The 19051-nt window shown below is 39.7% G+C and overlaps 2 protein-coding genes and 1 pseudogene across 3 annotated transcripts in view; 1 reads left to right on the forward strand and 2 right to left on the reverse strand.

The window, feature by feature from the left end:
- Positions 1-10094, forward strand: part of LOC306651090 (nuclear RNA export factor 2-like) — a gene marked incomplete at both ends in the record, with an annotated part of 37974 nt that extends 27880 nt beyond the window's left edge. Inside the window, 12 exons of the mRNA XM_079123614.1 lie at positions 8-117; positions 1554-1590; positions 1973-2041; positions 2126-2181; positions 2325-2432; positions 2551-2609; positions 2726-2841; positions 2937-2979; positions 3549-3621; positions 4120-4302; positions 9861-9921; positions 10050-10094. Of these exons, the coding sequence (XP_078979740.1) occupies positions 8-117; positions 1554-1590; positions 1973-2041; positions 2126-2181; positions 2325-2432; positions 2551-2609; positions 2726-2841; positions 2937-2979; positions 3549-3621; positions 4120-4302; positions 9861-9921; positions 10050-10094 (960 nt within the window). The remainder of the gene's footprint in view (positions 1-7; positions 118-1553; positions 1591-1972; positions 2042-2125; positions 2182-2324; positions 2433-2550; positions 2610-2725; positions 2842-2936; positions 2980-3548; positions 3622-4119; positions 4303-9860; positions 9922-10049) is intronic.
- A 6407-nt stretch (positions 10095-16501) lies between these two features.
- LOC306651215 (protein tyrosine phosphatase type IVA 1-like) lies at positions 16502-17647 on the reverse strand (annotated as a pseudogene). Its single transcript has one exon. The product of its transcript is annotated as a protein tyrosine phosphatase type IVA 1-like (transcript).
- A 172-nt stretch (positions 17648-17819) lies between these two features.
- Positions 17820-18251, reverse strand: LOC306651699 (uncharacterized protein). The gene has a single exon (XM_079124419.1). The coding sequence runs from the start codon at positions 18122-18124 to the stop codon at positions 17990-17992; it is 135 nt and encodes a 44-aa protein (XP_078980545.1). The 5' UTR covers positions 18125-18251; the 3' UTR covers positions 17820-17989.
- Positions 18252-19051: the final 800 nt, after the last annotated feature.

Raw genomic sequence — 19051 nt, forward strand, 5'->3', positions numbered from 1 at the left:
TTCTCAGCTGAGGACCTCCACGGAGTTGGACAAGCTGAAAGGGCTGAAGCTGGAAGAGCTGTGGCTGGAAGGGAACCCCTTGTGCAGTGCCTTCCCAGACCAGTCTGCCTATGTAAGGTAAATAATGCCTGGTGACGCCCTTCACCCTTCCAGGGTACCTGTTTCCCCCGGGGGCCTGAGCTGCCCCTGATGTCCCCGTCTGCAGGAGGATGCAGCCCTGGTCCTCTGGAAGGACCACAGGCCGTGCCCTCTCCTCTGTCTGTGTCCCTCAGCTTTGCCCACAGGTCTGCTTTCCTTCCTCCGATCTGCTCCCCGTTTTCTCCTGGACTGCACTGTGTTTCCTTCCCCTCTGCACTGGCCTCCTCCAGCAAGCCCTCCCAAGATGGGGCTGGGCTTCCCTCCCCTCGCCTAGGAGTGGCCCTTCTTCCCTTGCTCCAAAGAGTCCCCCACCTGTCCCAGGCTGACGTGGAGATTTTCATGCCCCGTGCTGAGGACTGAGGCCCTGGGTGGCTACCATCATGACATCTGATCCTCTAGGCCACTGGTGGGAACTGTCTTCTCCTTGGGGAGAAATGTGGGTCCCTGAGTCAAGGAGCCAGAAGTGGGCCACTGCCAGTGAGCAGAGGGCTTCCCAAGACAGGAGGGGAAGGCAGAGGGCAGAAGAGGAGGAGGAGGATGGGCGGGGGAGGCAGCGGCAGCAGCGGCAGGAGGGCAGGCCTCTCGGGGACACTGCGGCTCCCTCCCTCGCTCCACATCACATCATCCTACCTGGGCCCTCAGAGGAACCTGGGTAGCCCAAGTCAAGATGGTTCCTCGGGCAAGGCACCGACTCAGACAGGCACAGGTGCACAGGGACCATCAGGAGGGAACCTGGTGACCATAAGTGGGGGCCACAGACCCTCCCTCCCTTGCTGAGCTGGGGCCTGACCCTTCACTCCTGGTTCTGAGAATGACTCTTGCCCCGGGGGTGGCTCCTTTTCCCATATCTGGCCGGCTCTGGGTTCACACAGGAGGCAAAGGCCCCAGCCCAGCAGGTGCATGTTTTCATTCCTGCCTCGGGCGGGCCCCAGGGCCACCAGGGGCAGGTGAAGGAGTGGGCTGCGGTGGGGGAGCCGGTTTCTTCTCACTGCCGCCTTGACCTCCCGCACCAGGGTAGAGCATCTTCCCCTTCCCTCTGCTTTGATTCCTCTTTCCCCATCTCTCCCGCCCCTGCCCTGACTCCCTTTCAGTCGCCATACCCCTGCCTTCCCCTCCCTGCCTCACTCACCAAACCCCCACCCCGCCCCAGCATCCTGTCCTGGGGGGCGGGGGATGACCTGGTCTTGGTCTGGCCAGGCCGTGCCTCATAGAATGCTGGACACCCAGCATGGTAGCAGAGCCCCGGGCCCCCACCCTGTCCCCTGCTCCCTGCAGAGCCTTCCGTGGGCCCTGGACAAGGGGGTCAGGCAGTGTAGGCAGGAGCTACCCAGGGGAAGGAGAGGGAGGAGAGCAACAGGGAGAGAGTCTGCACAACCAACTGTCACATCACTTCATTAGATTTTTCATTTGCACAGCGCCATCCAGGATTGTTTTCCCAAGTTGCTACGCCTGGTAAGTGCTTACCTCTGTTCTCCTCCCCTCTTCCTCACTTATGTGACCCCCACTGCCCCCAAGCCTTGTGGGTCTCGCCTAGATTACGTGTGCACTACGTAATCCTCCATGTTAGAGGACATGGATCCTCCCTGGCGTGGACATTTTCCCCGGGAAGAACACACGTGCATGCACACGCACACCCACCCACGGGATGCATGTAAAGGTCGAGTCTCCCAGGAGCTCATGATGCAGACACCCAGTGCAGTCCCACCCATGGAATTTCCAGGGCCATTGTATACCTGGCCTCTGGCCCTTGTTCCCCCTTGAGCCTATTCATCTCCTTGGCCATGCAGTGCCACCACCCTGAGCTGCACTGCTGACTTCCTCTTCCCTTCTCAAGGATGGCCAGGACTTATCCACTGCAACTGTCATTGACCTTGATGCCCCCAAGTTAATAAAACCCTGCAAGGTGAGGAAGAAGGACGAAGAGGAATGGGGGTGTTGCGGGGGAGGCTTTATCCACCACAGAGTCTAAAATGACCTTTTATTCCAGGAAAGCTATAAAGGATCTGAGATCTTAAAGAATCTAGTTCTGCAATTTCTGCAGGAGTAAGTTCTCTGGATACCTTGATGAAGGGGAGGCCTGGGACAGGCTGGGCTACCTTAGCACAGTTCTGCTTATAGGAGTTTTATAGGAGTCTCATTTGGGGACTAGGCCATAGAGATAGCCTGTCTCCTTTGCTCCTCAATAGGTATTACTTGATCTATGATTATGGAGATCGACAGGGTCTACTTAGTGCTTATCATGATGAGGCCTGCTTCTCCCTGACCGTTCCCTTCAACCCCAAGGACCCAGCCCCGTGAGTATCATAGTTAAAGTTCTGGTCCCAGGCAGTGTGACCCCCTCACAGACACATATGAGTTTCTGGAACTACTCACACTGGCTGAACCACCCTCTTGTTCCTTTTTTTCTTGTAGAAATAGCTTGTGCAAGTACTTCAAGTATAGTAGGAATATGAAGAAGCTCAAGGATTCCAGTAAGTGTAAGAAGGGGAAGACTGGGCAGCATAAAGGGGTATTATAGGGGACAATTATAAGGACCAAGGGCCAGGATGTGGTGTTACCCATAACTTCATTTCTCTTTCTTCTACAGATATGCGGAGACAGCTGCTGAAACACACAAAATATGACATTGTGGACTACCTCAGTGTGTTGCCCAAAACTGAGCATGACTTCAGTTGCCTTATGGTAGATATGTGGTTCCAGACGGTGAGCACCTGCTTCCTCCCTGAGTCAGGAGCAGAAGAATGGAGGTGGGTAGAAGATTAAGCAGAATCCTGAGCTCCTGCATTCTCCCCTTTCAGGAAACAATGCTCTGCTTCTCTGTGAATGGGGTGTTCAAGGAAGGTGAGTGTCTACACAGCCCCCTCCTCAGATCCCCTATTGTTCCCTTCAGAGTGGTTGCCTTCTCAGAACTTCCCAAGTTTTCTTGATGCTGGGTCTTTCCTTCCTATTCTTCCCTCTGTGTTCTCCTGCCCACATTCTCCCACAAACCCTCCTGGTCTGAACATCATCCATGACTGCCTCATAGCTCAGGTGTTAGGGACACCAGTGGTGGGGATTGATGGCTCTCCCACAAGGTCCTTACTTTATGGTCTTGGACTGGTTACTTGACCTCTTTGCTTCCCCATTTGCAAATTGGAGCTAATAGAACCAATCTGTCAGGTAGATGTGAGACAGGGATCAAGTGAACTTTTGAAGTCATTTTCACAGGGCCTGACATGTGATAGGACTTATCACTGGGAGTTCATTGTTCCAATTTTTGTCCTCCCCATTCCTTTCATGCCTCCCAACTCCAAGTAAATGATTTTCTGAGTCTGTTCCCTTTTAGCATAAGACCTTGATTGAAGAATGTTGTTTGTGTTTGTGAAGTATGTGCAACTCTAAAGGGGTATTGTTGTTCATTGTCCTTGAAGCAGAAGGAAAGTCTCAAGGATGTGTTCATGCCTTCACTCGGACCTTCATTGCTATTCCTACTAGCAATTCCAGGTAAGTGCTGAATTATTGGTGGGAAGAAACATGCCAACCTGTGGCCCACAATATAGTAATGTGATAGTGCAGTCCTCAGGTTATTCTTAATATTAGGGAAAGTCAGATTGATTCAAGGATAAGTCTAACCTAGTGTTTAAGAGCATTGATTCTGGGGTCAGAATACCATGTCCTCTTTCTGACCTCAACACTTACTACCTAAATAACATTGGTCAAGACACATGACTTGTCTCTGACTCAGTGTCTTCCCCTGAAAATGGGGATTAGAGTGTTACGCAGAATAAATGCAGTGAGGTTAAGTCTAAAAATCTCATCAAACTGGTATATAGTCCCTCCAAAAGTGGGCTGTGTGGGAGGGATAGAAGCTACCAGACAAGGAAGCCAGGCATAGTAGGGATATGGGAAGAATCTGTTTACTGAGTAGCCATGAGTATAGGATTGTTTTTAGAAGGAGATTGTCCATCTCTTCTGTTGTCTGATGGTCCATTTTTCCTCCAGTATATGCATCATGAATGATGAGCTGATTGTGAGGAATGCCAGCCCTGATGAGATCCAGAGCTCTTTCTCCATCCCAATGCCTGCACTGTGTTCCACCTCCATGCCTACCCTGTCCCAAGAGCAGCAGGAAATGGTGAAGGTTTTCTCTACACAGTCTGGGATGAAACTTGAATGGTCTCAGAAGTGAGTGGTGGGTGTGTACAGGAATGGGTTGAACTGGAGACTGGGTGAGTGAATAATGGAAACTAGCAGAAAATGAAGAAAAATAAGTATTGGGATATTTTACTTCCCCCAAAAAATGGGCTCCTAAAAATGTATCCTAATTTTATTCTGATATTTGTAAAGAAATTTTTAAACAGTTTAATGTTCAGCCAGTGTAATCTTGCATATGGAAAATCCTGAGGAAAACCCTAAGAAACTATCAGCATTGATTTAAAAATTCCACAAGATTGCAGGATTGCATATCTACATATACATATCGTTTGCATATCTATGCATTTACACTGAACAAAATATTCAAAAATAATATTATATTAATGTGTAAGTGATAGATAATATTGAAAGATATAAAAATGGAGTATAAAAATTTAAAATATGGGGAGGAATGGAATGCAACGGGAGAGTTTTCTTGTGAATGTATTTTCTCCTGTTCTTTTTCCATTGTTTTTTTTCTTTTCTTATGCTCATGTTAAATTGCTGTCATTCAAGCTAGCTTGATATGATCAGAAGATTTTTTTGGTGAGCCTTATGGTAATTACAAAACAAAAATCTAAAGACGCAAACCAAAAATAAGCAAGGAATCAAAATACACCAGTAAATTCACTTTACCACCAAAGAAAACTACAATAGAGGGAGAAAGAAAGAAAGAAAACCTACAACAAAACTTGAAAACAAGGAAGAACTTAAGTATCCATAATTACATTGAGTAGTAATGGGTTAAGTTCTCCAATTAAAAGACATAAAGTGGAAGAACAGATTAAAAACAATGACCACATGTTACGTAAAAGAAACTCATTTCACCTATAAGGTCACATATAGACTGAAAGAGAATGGAATAAGATATTCTATGCAAATAGAAGCCAAAATAAAGGAGAAATATACATGTTTACATTGGGAAAACAAAGTTTATGTCAAAAGCATTAAAATGAGACAAGGAAGGTTATTATATAATGATAAAGCAGTCAATTCATCAAGATGAATGAGCAATTCTAGACCACAAATAATTAGGGGTCATTTCCTCTAACCCTTCAAAGAGCTATTAGATGCCCAGACATGCCAAGGAACTGTGGGACCCACCTCTGCCTTGGATCTGAGATATACCCCCAGTAAGAGATCACTCCATGTTAAATAACTCAGCAAGGAGCATTTTTAGAATCTTTAATGCAAGTTTTTTACTTCAATGATATTTTCTTCTGTGTTGATTTCACAGGTTTTCCCACATTATTTGATATTGCATACTTTAATCCAATTTTATGTATTTTTAATGTTTCAGTGTGTTAATTGAACTTTTACTCTTCTGCCTTACTTTTACTCTTCTGCCTTCTTTCTCATTGTTATACTCTCTCCTCTTTTTTTTTGTCTCTGCTCACATTATGTTTCAGTCTCTCTTCTGCCTTTTCCTCTGCCTTTTTTGTTAACTTCCTTTATATTTTTGCTTTTCATGCCCTATATCATTTAATGGAAATTTTTCTTTCTCTAATACTTAATTGTCAGTTTATTCAAGTCAAAGAAGAAATTTAAAAACCTTCCAAGGTAAGGCATAAACCAAAGGAGTTCATAACTATTAATCCAGCATTGTAGAACATACTCAAAGAATCCTAAACACAGAAGAGCAAGATAAAAATAACAAAGAATGGAGGAGAAAGAATAAATCACATGAGAAAAATAAATAATCAGATGAGAATTAGGAATGATTCAAACCTTAGAAATAAAACAAAATTACAGGAAGTAACATATATCTGTATATAAGATATAATGTTATATGTATATATAACATATATAATGTTATATGTATATAATAACATTGGATGTAAATAGTCTTAATTCTCTAAGTATATGACCAGAAATTTCAAAACTGTCAAAAGAAAAAAAAACTGTAGAAACACTTCAACATAGGTGAAGTCAAAGACTTCATGAATAGGATCCCTATAGCTCAAGAAATAAGAGAATGATCACAAGCCCAAGGCCCTGGGTTCAAATCCCCAGCACTGCAAAAAAAAAAAAAAATAAGAGAAAGAATCAATAAATGGGATGGCATCAAACTGAAATTTTCCGCATAGCAAAGAAAACAATGAGAACCCACTGAATGAGAGAAACTCTTTGCCAGCTACTCCTCCAACAGAGGACTAATATATAGAACATACAAAGAACTCAAAAATCTCAATATTAAAAAAAACAATAAATTTGAGAAATGAACTGAACAGATATGTCTCAAAAAGAGAGTACAAATGGCCAACAATTACATGAAAAATGTTCAACAGTTTTGGCAATAGAGGAAATGCAAATCAAATCCATTTCACTCCAGTTAGAATGGCAACCATCAAGAATGCAAATTACCATAAATGCTGGTGAGGATATAGTTAAAATAGAATCTTACACACTGATGGTGGGAATGTAAACTAGTGCAGCCACTATGGAAATGGATATGGACGTTCCTTAATAAATCAAAAATAGAACTACCATATTATCCATCCTTACCACTCCTTGGTATTTATTCAAAAGAATTGGAAGTCAGCATATTCTAGAAATGTATATGTACCCATGTTTATAGTAGTGTGATTCACAATAACCAAGTTAGGGAACTAAGCTAGGTATCTGTCAACAGATGAATGGGTAAAGAAAATGTGGTGTATACACAATGGAGTTTTATTCAACCATAAAGAGGAACAAAATTATGTAATTTGCAGGAATATGGATGGAACTGAGATCATAATTCAGAGTGAAATAAGTCAGACTCAGAAAGAAAGCTATCATGTTTTTTCTCTTAGGTGGAAACTAGAGGGAGGAAATAGGGATGCCATGAAAGTAGAAGAGAGACCAGTAGGGTAGAGGAAGGGGATTGAGGAAGGTAAGATGAAATGTTGGGAAGTTATTAGGGAGTGTAATTGATCATGTTATGTAGATGTACACCAATATGCCACAATGAAATCCACCACTTTGTAAAATTAATATGTACCAATACAAATAAATAAATTAGCTTTGAAACATAAAATATGTATGTGTTCAGTATTACATTGAACTCTACTAATAGGTACAATTAATATATGTTAATAAAAATAAAATGAAATAATTAAAAATGAGATAAAATTGGAATAAAATGAAATAAAAATGTCACAGTTACAGATGACATGTCCTTATATGTAGCAAACCCCAAAAACTCAACAAAAAAGTAGAACTAATAAATGAATTCAGCAAAGTTACAGGATATAAAATCAACATAAAAATCAATAGCATTACTATTCACTGATAGTGAATTATACAGAATAGAAATCAAGAAAGTAATCCCTTTTACAATAGCTACAAAAATTAAAATATCTAGAAATAAAATTAACCAAAGAGACGAATGATCTCTACAGTGAAAATTATAAAGCATTGATGAAAGGAATTGGAGAGAACAAAGTAAATGGAAGCACATACAATGTCATGAATTGGAAGAATCAAAATTGTTAAAATGTCCGTGCCACCCTAAGCAATTTATGAATTCAGTGTGACTCCTGTTGTGTTATTCCTATTGAAATGCCAGTGGAATTCTTCGCAGAACTGGAAAAAAACAATTACAATATTTATATGAAACCACATACACACACACACACACACACACACACACACAAACCCAAATAGCCAAAGCCATTTTGAGCAAAAAGAAAAAGCAAGAGGCCTTATGCTGCCTGACTTCAAGACATGGTCTCAGAATAGCCAAAATAGTCTTGACAGAGAAGAGAAAACTGGTAATCTTACACTTCCCTGTTTCAAAACTTAGTACAAAACTACTGTAATCAAAACTGCATGGTGAACTGGGGGTGCAGTTCACTGAGAGTGTTTGTGTAGCATAAAAGAGGCCCTGGGTCCAATACCCAGCACTGCAAAACATAAAATAAAAATAAAAATGACTGCATGATACTGGCATTTGAATAGACCTGTAGATCAAGGCAACAAAATTGAGAATTTAAAAATAAACCCTGACATTTATGGTGAATTGATTTTTTAAGAAGTATGAAAAAATGAAGAATCCTCCTTTCAACAAATTGTGCATCTATTTGGTGAAGAAAGAGATATTTATATGTATATCAATTTGTAAGACAAATTTTGAACACTACCACATACCATATACAAAATTGACTCAGAGGATCAAATATAAAGATCTAAAAGTAACACTAAAACTGAAAAGCTCTGAGAAGGAAATATAACTTTATATCTTGATGACCTTGGATTAGACAACAGTTTCTTACATATGATATCAAAAGCACAAGCAACCAAAGAAAAATAGTTATCTTCATGAAAATTAAAAAGTTGTTTGCACTAAAGGACAATATCCAGAAAGTAAAATACAACCCAGTGAAAGGGAGAAAATATTTGGAAGTAGCTTATCTGATAAATACTACTATCTAGAATATATGGAGGACACTTACAACTCAAAAAAAAAATAACAAGACAAATACTTAATTTGAAAGTGGGGAAATCATTTGAATAGCTGTTTCTCCAAAGAAGATATACAAATGACCAAGAGGAGCACATAAAGACATACTCAGCATCATTGGTCATTAGAGAAATACACATCAAAGCTATAATAAGATACTGCTTCACACAAAGATGACTTTAATTGCTGAAAAAGAAGATAAATGCTGGCGAAATTGCAGGAATACTGAAATCTCATAAAAGTGTATCTGTTGTCATTAAAACATTTTGGTGGTTCCTCAAGATGTTAAACATGGAGTGCCCAGTAATCCCACTCCTAAGCATATACTACGAGCAATGATAACATATATTATCTCAAAAACTTGTATGCAAATGTTCCTAGCAGTTATTTCTAATAGATGAAAAGTGGAATGAACCCAAAGGTCTTTTAGCTAATGAGCAGATAAATAAATGTGGTACATACATGCAGTGGAGTTTTATTCAATCATTAAAATAATATAGTCCTGATACATGCTATGACATGGGTGAAACTCAAAAACATAGTATGTGAAAGAAACCAGTCACAAAAGGACACATATTGTACAATTCCACTTATTTGAAAGTCCAGAATAGAAAGCAGAGGTAGTTGCTGCCAGGTTCTGGGAGAAGAGGGAGTAGTTATCTTTAACAGTTAAGAGTTTCTTTGTGAAAGATTTTTTTAAAAAGTGCTTCTTTTTGAGGAATTAGGTGAAAAAAATCACACAGTCTTGTGAATATGCTATAAAACCATTGAATTTTATACCTGAAAACAGTAAATATGTCTTATCTACAATTGTAAAGTGATTGTAATTTTTTTTGAAGTTCAATTTGTTATTTTCTTGAGCATCTTTTCTTTATCAGTATGATTGAGGTCCTTAATTATTATGAACACCCCTATTTTTCTGCTTCGAATTCTGGTGAGCCTAAATATTAGTGACAGACATTTTGTTTTTCACAAGATCTTTCTTCATCATTACAGTGGTTCTTGTTCTGGCACAGGTGCAGCATAGGTTAAGAGGTGGCATTTTGTGGCCACCATGTCTGTACTATGGTAGTAATGGAGATCACCTGTTCTTCTCCCACCCCAGGTGCCTTGAGGACAATGAGTGGAACTATACCAGAGCTGGTCAGGTCTTCATTATGCTCCAGGTGAGGCCTGGGAATCAAGTGGGTAAAAGATGGATATCTCTGGGCCTTCAGGAAAGTAGAGATTAGGTGGCTTAGGGGTGGAACTAAGGGCATCTAGCTCTTCTGACGTTCCAACTCCTTTCCTCCAGACTGAGGGCAAGATCCCAGAAGAGGCCTTCAAACAGTTACCCTGAAAAGACCCCTCGAATGCTGTCCTCCTCTTCATCCACATCATTGTTTTTCTGTCACCAACTTATGGCCATACTCATGATGCATTGGGGATCTGGCTGACCAAGAAGCCAAAGTTAACTCGTAGGCTACCTGACATATTCTTCCAAAGGTCGAGTTGTCCTGTTATCCCCATTGAAGATGACTATTTACTTTCATAATAAAGATTGATATTGCACTTTACATGTTGTGCCCTGGATTGCTCTTCTCTGGCCTAGACATGAGCCAGTGGGGTCAGGACTGAAAGGCCTTGTGTACCCCTGCTCCCAGCAGAAGTGTAGAGAATAAATTTGGTTCAACACGTGCCTGAAATTTGAAACTGCTCACTCCCAGTCATGGGGAAAGGTCCCACAGAACTGGCCACAATGTGAGATTCTGTGCTATTGTTGTTGTTATTTGGATGTGAAAATAAGTGACTGAAACCCTTCAAGAACATGAACAGAGAACACCAATATCAGGTCTGTGAGGGATGCTATCCTGGCTGTCCAGGATAGGTAAGTGAGGGCTCACATATTTTACTTCTCATTCCTAATAAGATGAGCATTTCATAGACCATACCATGTTCACCTTTGTGAAGTGCACATAGTTAAATGGAAAATGAGCTTTTCCACGGCTTTCCCCACACTTCCATCAGTCTCCCTACCCAACTTTCCACCCTCTCCCCTTCCTGAAGGTGCTCTTGGAAGAGTCTCAAGTCAGCACCTGCAGGGGAAGAGTCAGTATGTCTACCCAATGCATGCCTCACAGAGCTGACAGCAGGTGCTTAGGTCCATGATCTTGAGTGACTTTAGCCGCGTGTGTTCACTTCTAAATAACAGCAGCAACATTGTGGTCCTGTGAGACTTTCCTAATGAATGGCAGTTAGAAGTTCCAAATTCCACACAAGTGTTGAACATACCATCTTACACTTCTGAAAGGTTTGCACTTTAGAAAACAAGTATAATTTTTTAAATTAAAATAATGTCAGTACAATGTGTTCAAGTTACAATCCTATAAATGACACGGGTGAATTACCACCAGTTGGCAATATTTGCTTGCACTTCTTGGGTGTTTGGCAGAAGTAATTTCCTAACACCGGCCACTTTTTGATTCTTGATGTATGTTTACATTAGGGAGCCATATATTGAAGGGTGGATTTCTGAAAAATAATGAGGCAATAGTCAGCATTACATAAAGGATAATAATGACAACTGTTCTTCCAAATAGGACCCCAATGGTCAGAGCCAAGCTCCTATAACTTACTAAGCCTCAGTCTTCTCACATTAGGAGCAAAAATTTACACCACATAATTGGCCTCATAGGGAGGAACAGAGATGCTCTCCTGTGGGATTACCAATCGCAGTGTCTGGCTCAACTCAGGCTCTCTCGGCTGCCTGGGTTCCCTTGTAGGCAGGACCCATGGCACGGCCCCTCTACTTCCTCTCTCTACACCATCAGGCTTCCACACCCTCCACCTCCTTCCCTAGCCAGATCAGACAACAGGGTTTCCTTCCACTCATCCGCCTGACAATTCCCACAGCTGCCTTTGGCCCATGCCAGCAGGCAAGCAAAGGCTAACCCTGACGTGCCCCCCAGGTGGGTTGCTGTATAAATGCACATACACACACGCACATACACGCACATGTACGCGCACGCACACATGCACACACACACACACACACACATACACACTTCTGTGTCTACAAATGCTCCCTTAGGTCATTTCTTGTAAGGGTAAATGATGAGTCAAAGTCTAAGTTTTACAACTTTGTTGCTGAAGTTTGTGGTTTGGGGACAGCAGGTACTCTTAAACATTGTTTATGAGCATCTGCTTCAGCATATTCATTTTTTGCCAACAATTTCATCTGTTCATATGCATGCACATTTATGCACCTATTTTACATGGAGAATCATAATGCAGATACCCTGTTATGTTCATTCAATTTTAGTTATGAAATTTATTGACACAAAGGTGTTTATAGTCACACTTATGCTACCAATTTTTGTAGTGATGATTTTCTTTTATTCTTGACATTTTGAAATCTATGGGTTAATTGTGTGCAGGGTCTGGTAGGAGGGCTGATTAGTATAGGGGCCAGCAAATGGCAGCTATGGCCAGCAAGCTCCATCTACAGCTTCTCTGTTCATTTCCCTGGGTCTTTGAACAGTCTGCTTAGGGCCGAGGTGGAAAGGATGCTGAGACTACAGAACTCACATGAGCTTAGCTCTGTAAGTGGTATTGTTTCCCACATGTCACTTCCCTTCCCGTCCATCTTGTACAAAAGCATCAAGTTCATGGACACCTCCAACAAGGTGCACCTCTTCCAAAGGTTACATGTGAGGGGAGATAGTGGACCCCTTCCCATGATCCATCAGGGCCCAGGAGCCTCTGTGGGGAAGGGGATCCAGTAGTGACTGCAGGAACACCAGGGACAGTGGCCTTGATGATGCCCTTTTTGAGAACTCATCTCCAACTAACTTGTGTGCCTTTCTTCAGGATTCCTCTGGATCCTGGTTATTACTCTTCACTCCTAACACTTGGACCCCAAATTTCTTTCTGAACTGACCCCCATACTCCTGGGATGCCTGCCCATAGCTCCAACCCTCAGCCCTATGCTTAACTGCAAATTATCATTGTAAACATGGGTCCCATTCATCCTACTTGGCTCCTTAGAAGACTTTAATGGTATCATTCCCCTCCACATAGAATTCCCCTTCACACATTACCCCTTGTGATTATACCCCCCATAATCTCTGTATTGGAGGAAACTAGAGCCTAGTTATGAACCCTTCACTCCCACAGTGGATATGCAAAGGGAGGAAACTGAGTCTTAGAACAGTCACTGTTAGACACTAGTCCCCACCCCCACCAGAATATAAGAACTTGGAAAAAGTGTCTAGATGTTCTTTGCATCTTAACCTGCATCAAAGGAAGGTGGTGATGAAGTGGTAGGAAGACCACTTTCTGGGGGTTGGGAAGGTTGTGGCAAGGCCTTAAAAATCTACATTTGTAACAGGATCCAGTTGAGATAGTTAATTTTATATGTCAACTTGTGTAGGTGATAATACTCAATTCTCAGATATTTGGTTGAACATTTTGAATATTTCTGTGGTTTTATTTTTAGATGAGACTAGCACTTAAATCAGCAGGCTTTGTGTAAAGTAGATTGCCCTCCATAGTATGGATGGGTCTCATTCAACCTCCTCCAAAGATATTAGAGGGAGAAAAGACTGGCCTACCCCAAAGAAGAGAGAATTCTGCTACATACTGCCCTGGACTTCTCCAATTGTAGCTGTGTGTTGGGTGTTCAGTCTGCTGGACTTCTCTGCAGATTTTGGATTTTCCAGGCTCCATTTGTTCATGAACAAACTCCTTAAAATAAACACACACACACACACACACACACACACACACACACACACACACACACACCCCTTACTGGTTCTGTTTCTCTGGAGAACCCTAATAAACCAAGCAATTATGAAGCTGCTATTTAAAGGATTGTACTTTGAGTAACAAGTAATTTTAGAGAATATCTGGCATGTGGGCACATGGCCTGACTCATCTATAATAATATTCATTGTAACATTGTTCATGAAAGAAATACAAACCAAAACATCCATCAACAGTTGTCTAAACAATACATGGAGACTCATTCTTTGAGTGGAATATTACATAGCAGAAAGAATGTCTTAGACCTATAAGAATAAGGTTCTCTCTCTCTCTCTCTCTCTCTCTCTCTCTCTCTCTCTCTCTTATATAGATAGATAGATAGATAGATAGATAGATATAGATATCAGAAAAATGTAATGTTAAATCAAATAATCAAATAAAAAATAAGAACATCTTCAGTATGAAATATATATATTTACATATATATATGTATAACATTTTTAAGAATCTTTACATTCACAAAACAAATAGAAAGCAACTTGTGGAGAGTATGAACAACTTATTCTCATTTTATCTTCTGGGTAAAAGAAAAGACAAAAGTACAATTTAGGGAATGGGCCTAAATAGGGGATTTGTCAAGTTTATTACTTAATCTGAGTATTGGATATACAAATCTTCATTTTATATCTCTCTGTAACACTTGTATATTTGGTATGTTTGACAAGTATCAAAGATTTTAGAGGCTAGTTTTTATTATAAATCTAATGTGTGCTCATTTTGCCAACTGACTAAAACACAGTTAATTATAGAGATGAAGATATCAATAACCAGCATTCCCACCACCACTGGAAAAAAACTATTAACATTTTGCTGCATTTCATTCCTTTATTTTTTGTTTGCTTGAATATGTGCTAATACATGGTATATACATTACATCAAAATTTCATGGAACCATGAGATATATATAATTTTATATGAACATTGTCCTGTTGACTTTTAATATTAAATCATGTGACACAGGGAAAGAACTGAACTTTGATTTTTACGCACCTGTCCCACTTCTTGAACTACGACTCTGAATGCACTGGTTGTCAATGTACATCAACAGTATGTTCCCAACAATGATGAAATTGCCCCACTGCAAAATAATTACACTACCTGGCAATGCAAACCCCACCCATAATGATTCTTCTTTTGAATGTCTGGGATGGGAAATCATAATGAATCATAATCATAGTGAATGATGCAGGCATACACTTAATACTAGAAGGTGTTAGAAATTGCTCTGATTGCCTTCAATGTAGTCATTCATTTAATCTTCACCACAACCTCAAGGGCAGGTAACCATTCCAATTCCCCTTTACACAAGAGGAGTTTTGGGGTTTTTAAAATATTAAATGTAATGTATACTTGTTTTACAGGGAGGAAATTTTGCAGAAAGGAAATTACTTAATCAAGATCACAAATCTCACAACAGAGAGCTCCTAGGTCAAATCCCTCTGTCTCATCCCAAATGTTGCCCCACTACCTACTGTATTTATACTGAGTGTTCTTCTGTTTTAGGGTTGAGGCCAGTGCAGAAGGGTACCCAAAGTCCTGTGGTTTTCCATGGGCATGGATATTATTTTGTTCACATTTATGCTCTTTTCTAAAATGTCTTAGATGGAAATTGTTCAAACAAGGAGGAAAATAAGAGGACAGAAAACCACCTAAAATGAAACCATGAGAAGTTAAGAAAATTTCCTAGAGGAAGAATCTTGTCAATTAATGCTCAGGAACTCAAAACCTGTAATTACAAAGAGCCAATATTTTTCTGCTTTGTTATCTTGGCAGACAATGAACCTAGATGTGTTGTTTAGGATTTCTCTTTAATGATCAGCTTTATTGCTTATCTATTATCTACCCATTTACTTAGCATCTATCTAGAAATTACTATCTGCATAGCAAAATTTAAAAGTACAAAGTACATAAAAATATTTGCAACTTGTATTACAGATATGAGGTTTATATCCTCAAATTCATAACGGAGAAATAGGCCAAAACTAACAAGAGAATGCACATAAAATGTAACATAAAAGCCAATGAAACACTTGAAAACATGCCCAATGATAGAACTGATTAAATGCTAAATAAGCTCTCAGACTATATGAAACAGGTAAATATCAACACAGTATTTAGAGGGCAGTCATGAGTTTGTAAAAGAATATTCGTCTTACATTTGAATAAATACATCTGCATTTTATTTAGATATACACAAAAATCAAATGAATATACATCAAATTATTATTTTTTTCAGTGCTGATAAATGCATTTCACTATTTATTTAGATGTTTAAGCTTTCACACTAAGTTTTTACAAGCTGGTGAACACTGACAAATTATTTCTCCCACAGAACTATAACCACACATTCCCAGACAGTATAAATATATGGTTGAACTAACATTAATACACATCACCATTTTATCAATTACATAATAAAACAAAATTATCAAGTATCGAAATATTAAGTTACACAACTCAAAAGGCATATAAAATATTAGATGTCTGCTCAATTCATCAGCAGAAAACCAATTTTTTTTTTTGCAACAGGTTGGGAAGAAAAAGAATCACACTTCAAACAAAACAGTTGGTAAACAACTTCTGATAATTATGAAAAAAATTACAGGAATTTCAGAAATTTTATGATTAAGAATTATTTTAGCTACAATAACACAGCATCTCTACCTTTTAAAAAATATTTACTAAATTAAAGAGCATATATTCTACAGGTTCTGCACAAGACAAAGGCAACATTTTGCTAAAAATATTTAATAGCCCCCTCACATTTCTTTTTTTCAGGCCCTCCCTGTTAAGTTGCACCTTAAAGTGCAAACATTAAATTAACTGTAAGGCTTTTTTTTTTTTTGTCTGGAGACATTAAAGACATATGCTTCTGTAAAAACTTAGGTTTTCAAAATGGAGGTTTCCCATAACAGCAAAAAATACATTAAAAAAATACAGAAAGACATTAAATAATTCCTGTAAGACTTGGTAAAAATTTAAAACAAACAAAAAAAAACTCCAATGGTCAAAAGCAAACCTGATGTATACCAGTATGAATGAATGTGGGAGATGTAAACATAAAATGAGCAGGCAAATTAACTACATAGGTCCTACAATGTTTGAAATGACTGAAGGAATAAATCACATAAGGTCTAGAGTGTTCTTAGTTCCTGGAATTTTGGTTTTGTATGATACTAAAAAATACAAGTATTGTGCTGGGTATTTTGGCACCTAATCTTTCTATATTTCTCATGTAAGATTCTGGCATGGAAATAGATTTAAAGACATTAACTCAATACTGCATGATTTCAGGAAAGGTCAACTGGTACAAATGATAAGCACATTTTAAATTGTGAACAGCAAGAATCTTTTGCTAAGTGTCCAAACAGGTTGATCATAACCCAAACATAGAGGTTGAAATTGTCAAGCTTGTGGCCTGGTAAAACTGCTTTCCAATACTCCTATGGAAGCTTCATCAGACTTATTCACCACGCGAACATGTTGGCTGATATGTCCGACAAATTAGGTTCTGTGTTAATTTCCACTTTGAAGGCAATAGCATCAGGTGCCCGAGTTTTATTGAATGCAACAGTTGTTTCCATGACCATTGGAGTCTTTGAAGCGCAGCCGCATTTTAGGACGATACTTCTCCAAATACAAAAGTTGCTTGCTGTTAAAAGCTCCACGCCACTTTTGTCTTATGAATTGTACTGCATCTTCATATTTCATTCTGCCTTCAATCAATGCCAGGGCAACAAGCACTGGAGCTCTCCCAAAGCCTGCAACACAATGAACAGCAATACAGCAACCAGGTTCTTCACAAAACTTAATTTTTACAAGACTTAACCAGTCATCGACAACTTGGTTGGACGGTGGTGCACCATCATCAAAAGGCCAATCAAGAACATGGATGCCTTATTTTTCCACAAGAGTAGTGTCATAGGTTGCCTTGCATACTCTTACTATTCTGGTAACACCATACTTCTTAAGTTCCTCTATAAATTTGTTTAAGGTTGCATTGGTTGGATTGTGTGTACTAAGAAATCTCATGTTCTTAAATGTGACTTCCACAGGAGCAGGGCGGTTCATTCGAGCCATGTTAATTTAGTTAAAAAACACTCAATAGGGTTAAGAAAGAATTTAAAAAACTGAATACAGAAATGATGCAAAATAACTGAAGTCTACTTCAATACACTCCACTTGATGTTCTCCATGCTTTGAGTATGAAGTTGGGAGTAATGGGAAATGAAATGAACCTCCTAACAAGAAGCAGCAATTCTTCAATCCAGTAAAACTGAGGCAATAGAAAGGAAGTGCATCGAGGTTTACCCCATCCAGGTCAGAACTCTTGTAAAATGCTCTGTGGATTTTCAATTCAATGCTTCTGTGTCCAGGTTAACCACTCTTATGGGGGCTTCTTGGTGGAGTAGTAATGATTTCTACAGTTCACTTGTCTGCATAGAGGTCGTGCTGTGCCTGGCAGTAATCTCCACTGCCCTTCAGAAACTCCATAAATGTGTGACCAAGAACACCACAGAACTGAGGAATATGTTTACTCATTGAAGATTGTGGCCTAATCATACAGCTGGTCCCGAGGCGGCGGCGATACAGGCGGCGGCGGTGGCGGCGGCTGCAGGGCAGGGGGTGGCGGTGGTCGTCGCGGGGCGTCAGCGGCGGCTATGCAGGCGGCGGCAGGGGCACCAGACTACCATGCCTCAAATTATTATTAATTAATATCTTCTTTTAGGGTGGGAAGGCAGGCAAGATGATTAATATCCTGAGGTATGCATTTGGCAAAATGAATAAACCCCAAAATATCTTATTCAAATACTCATTATGAAATAATCTTCAATAAAACAATGATTACCTCTATTCTGAAATAATCATTTCTTTCTTCTTTGTTCTTTTAAAATATATAAATCATAGTAAAAGATACTATATTTAAGTGACTACAACCCTGTTCAGATTTCACAAAGTTATTTAACAAAACTGCCTAGAGTCAAAGCAGAGGTGTAATATTCCTAGAGCGGTGGTCAGTGTATGTCATCTCCCTTATTCACATCTCAGCAGTGATAAGTCCAGCATGAATGCTAGAATACCCCTTCCCAGGAGATCATTCATAAAGTGTCTGAGCATATTAGGATACTAGAAGGAGGTTCTTGAATTGGACACATTTTTAACATAATTTGCAGGCATAATTAATCTGCCTGACATAGAGAAATCTGACTAGCCAAAAGAGTCACATTCACCTATGACAACAGGTAATTTAAAGAAGAAAAATGAATGGCAATATATTAAATTACTGAAACACACCAAAAATTCAAGAAATGTAATTAAAGCACCAAGGTGTATAAATATAAAAGCAAGATACAAAACACGTTGTACAAAAAGATCTGATTTTTGAAGAATACATATTTTCTTAAGAATATACATATATTATATTTTTAAATATAAAGAAACCCACATAAATATCTGGAAAGTATTTAAAATCAATTGAGTGATTATTTT

Source organism: Sciurus vulgaris (genome assembly GCF_902686455.1).
Source record: "Sciurus vulgaris genome assembly, chromosome: X".
NCBI lineage: Eukaryota > Metazoa > Chordata > Mammalia > Rodentia > Sciuridae > Sciurus > Sciurus vulgaris.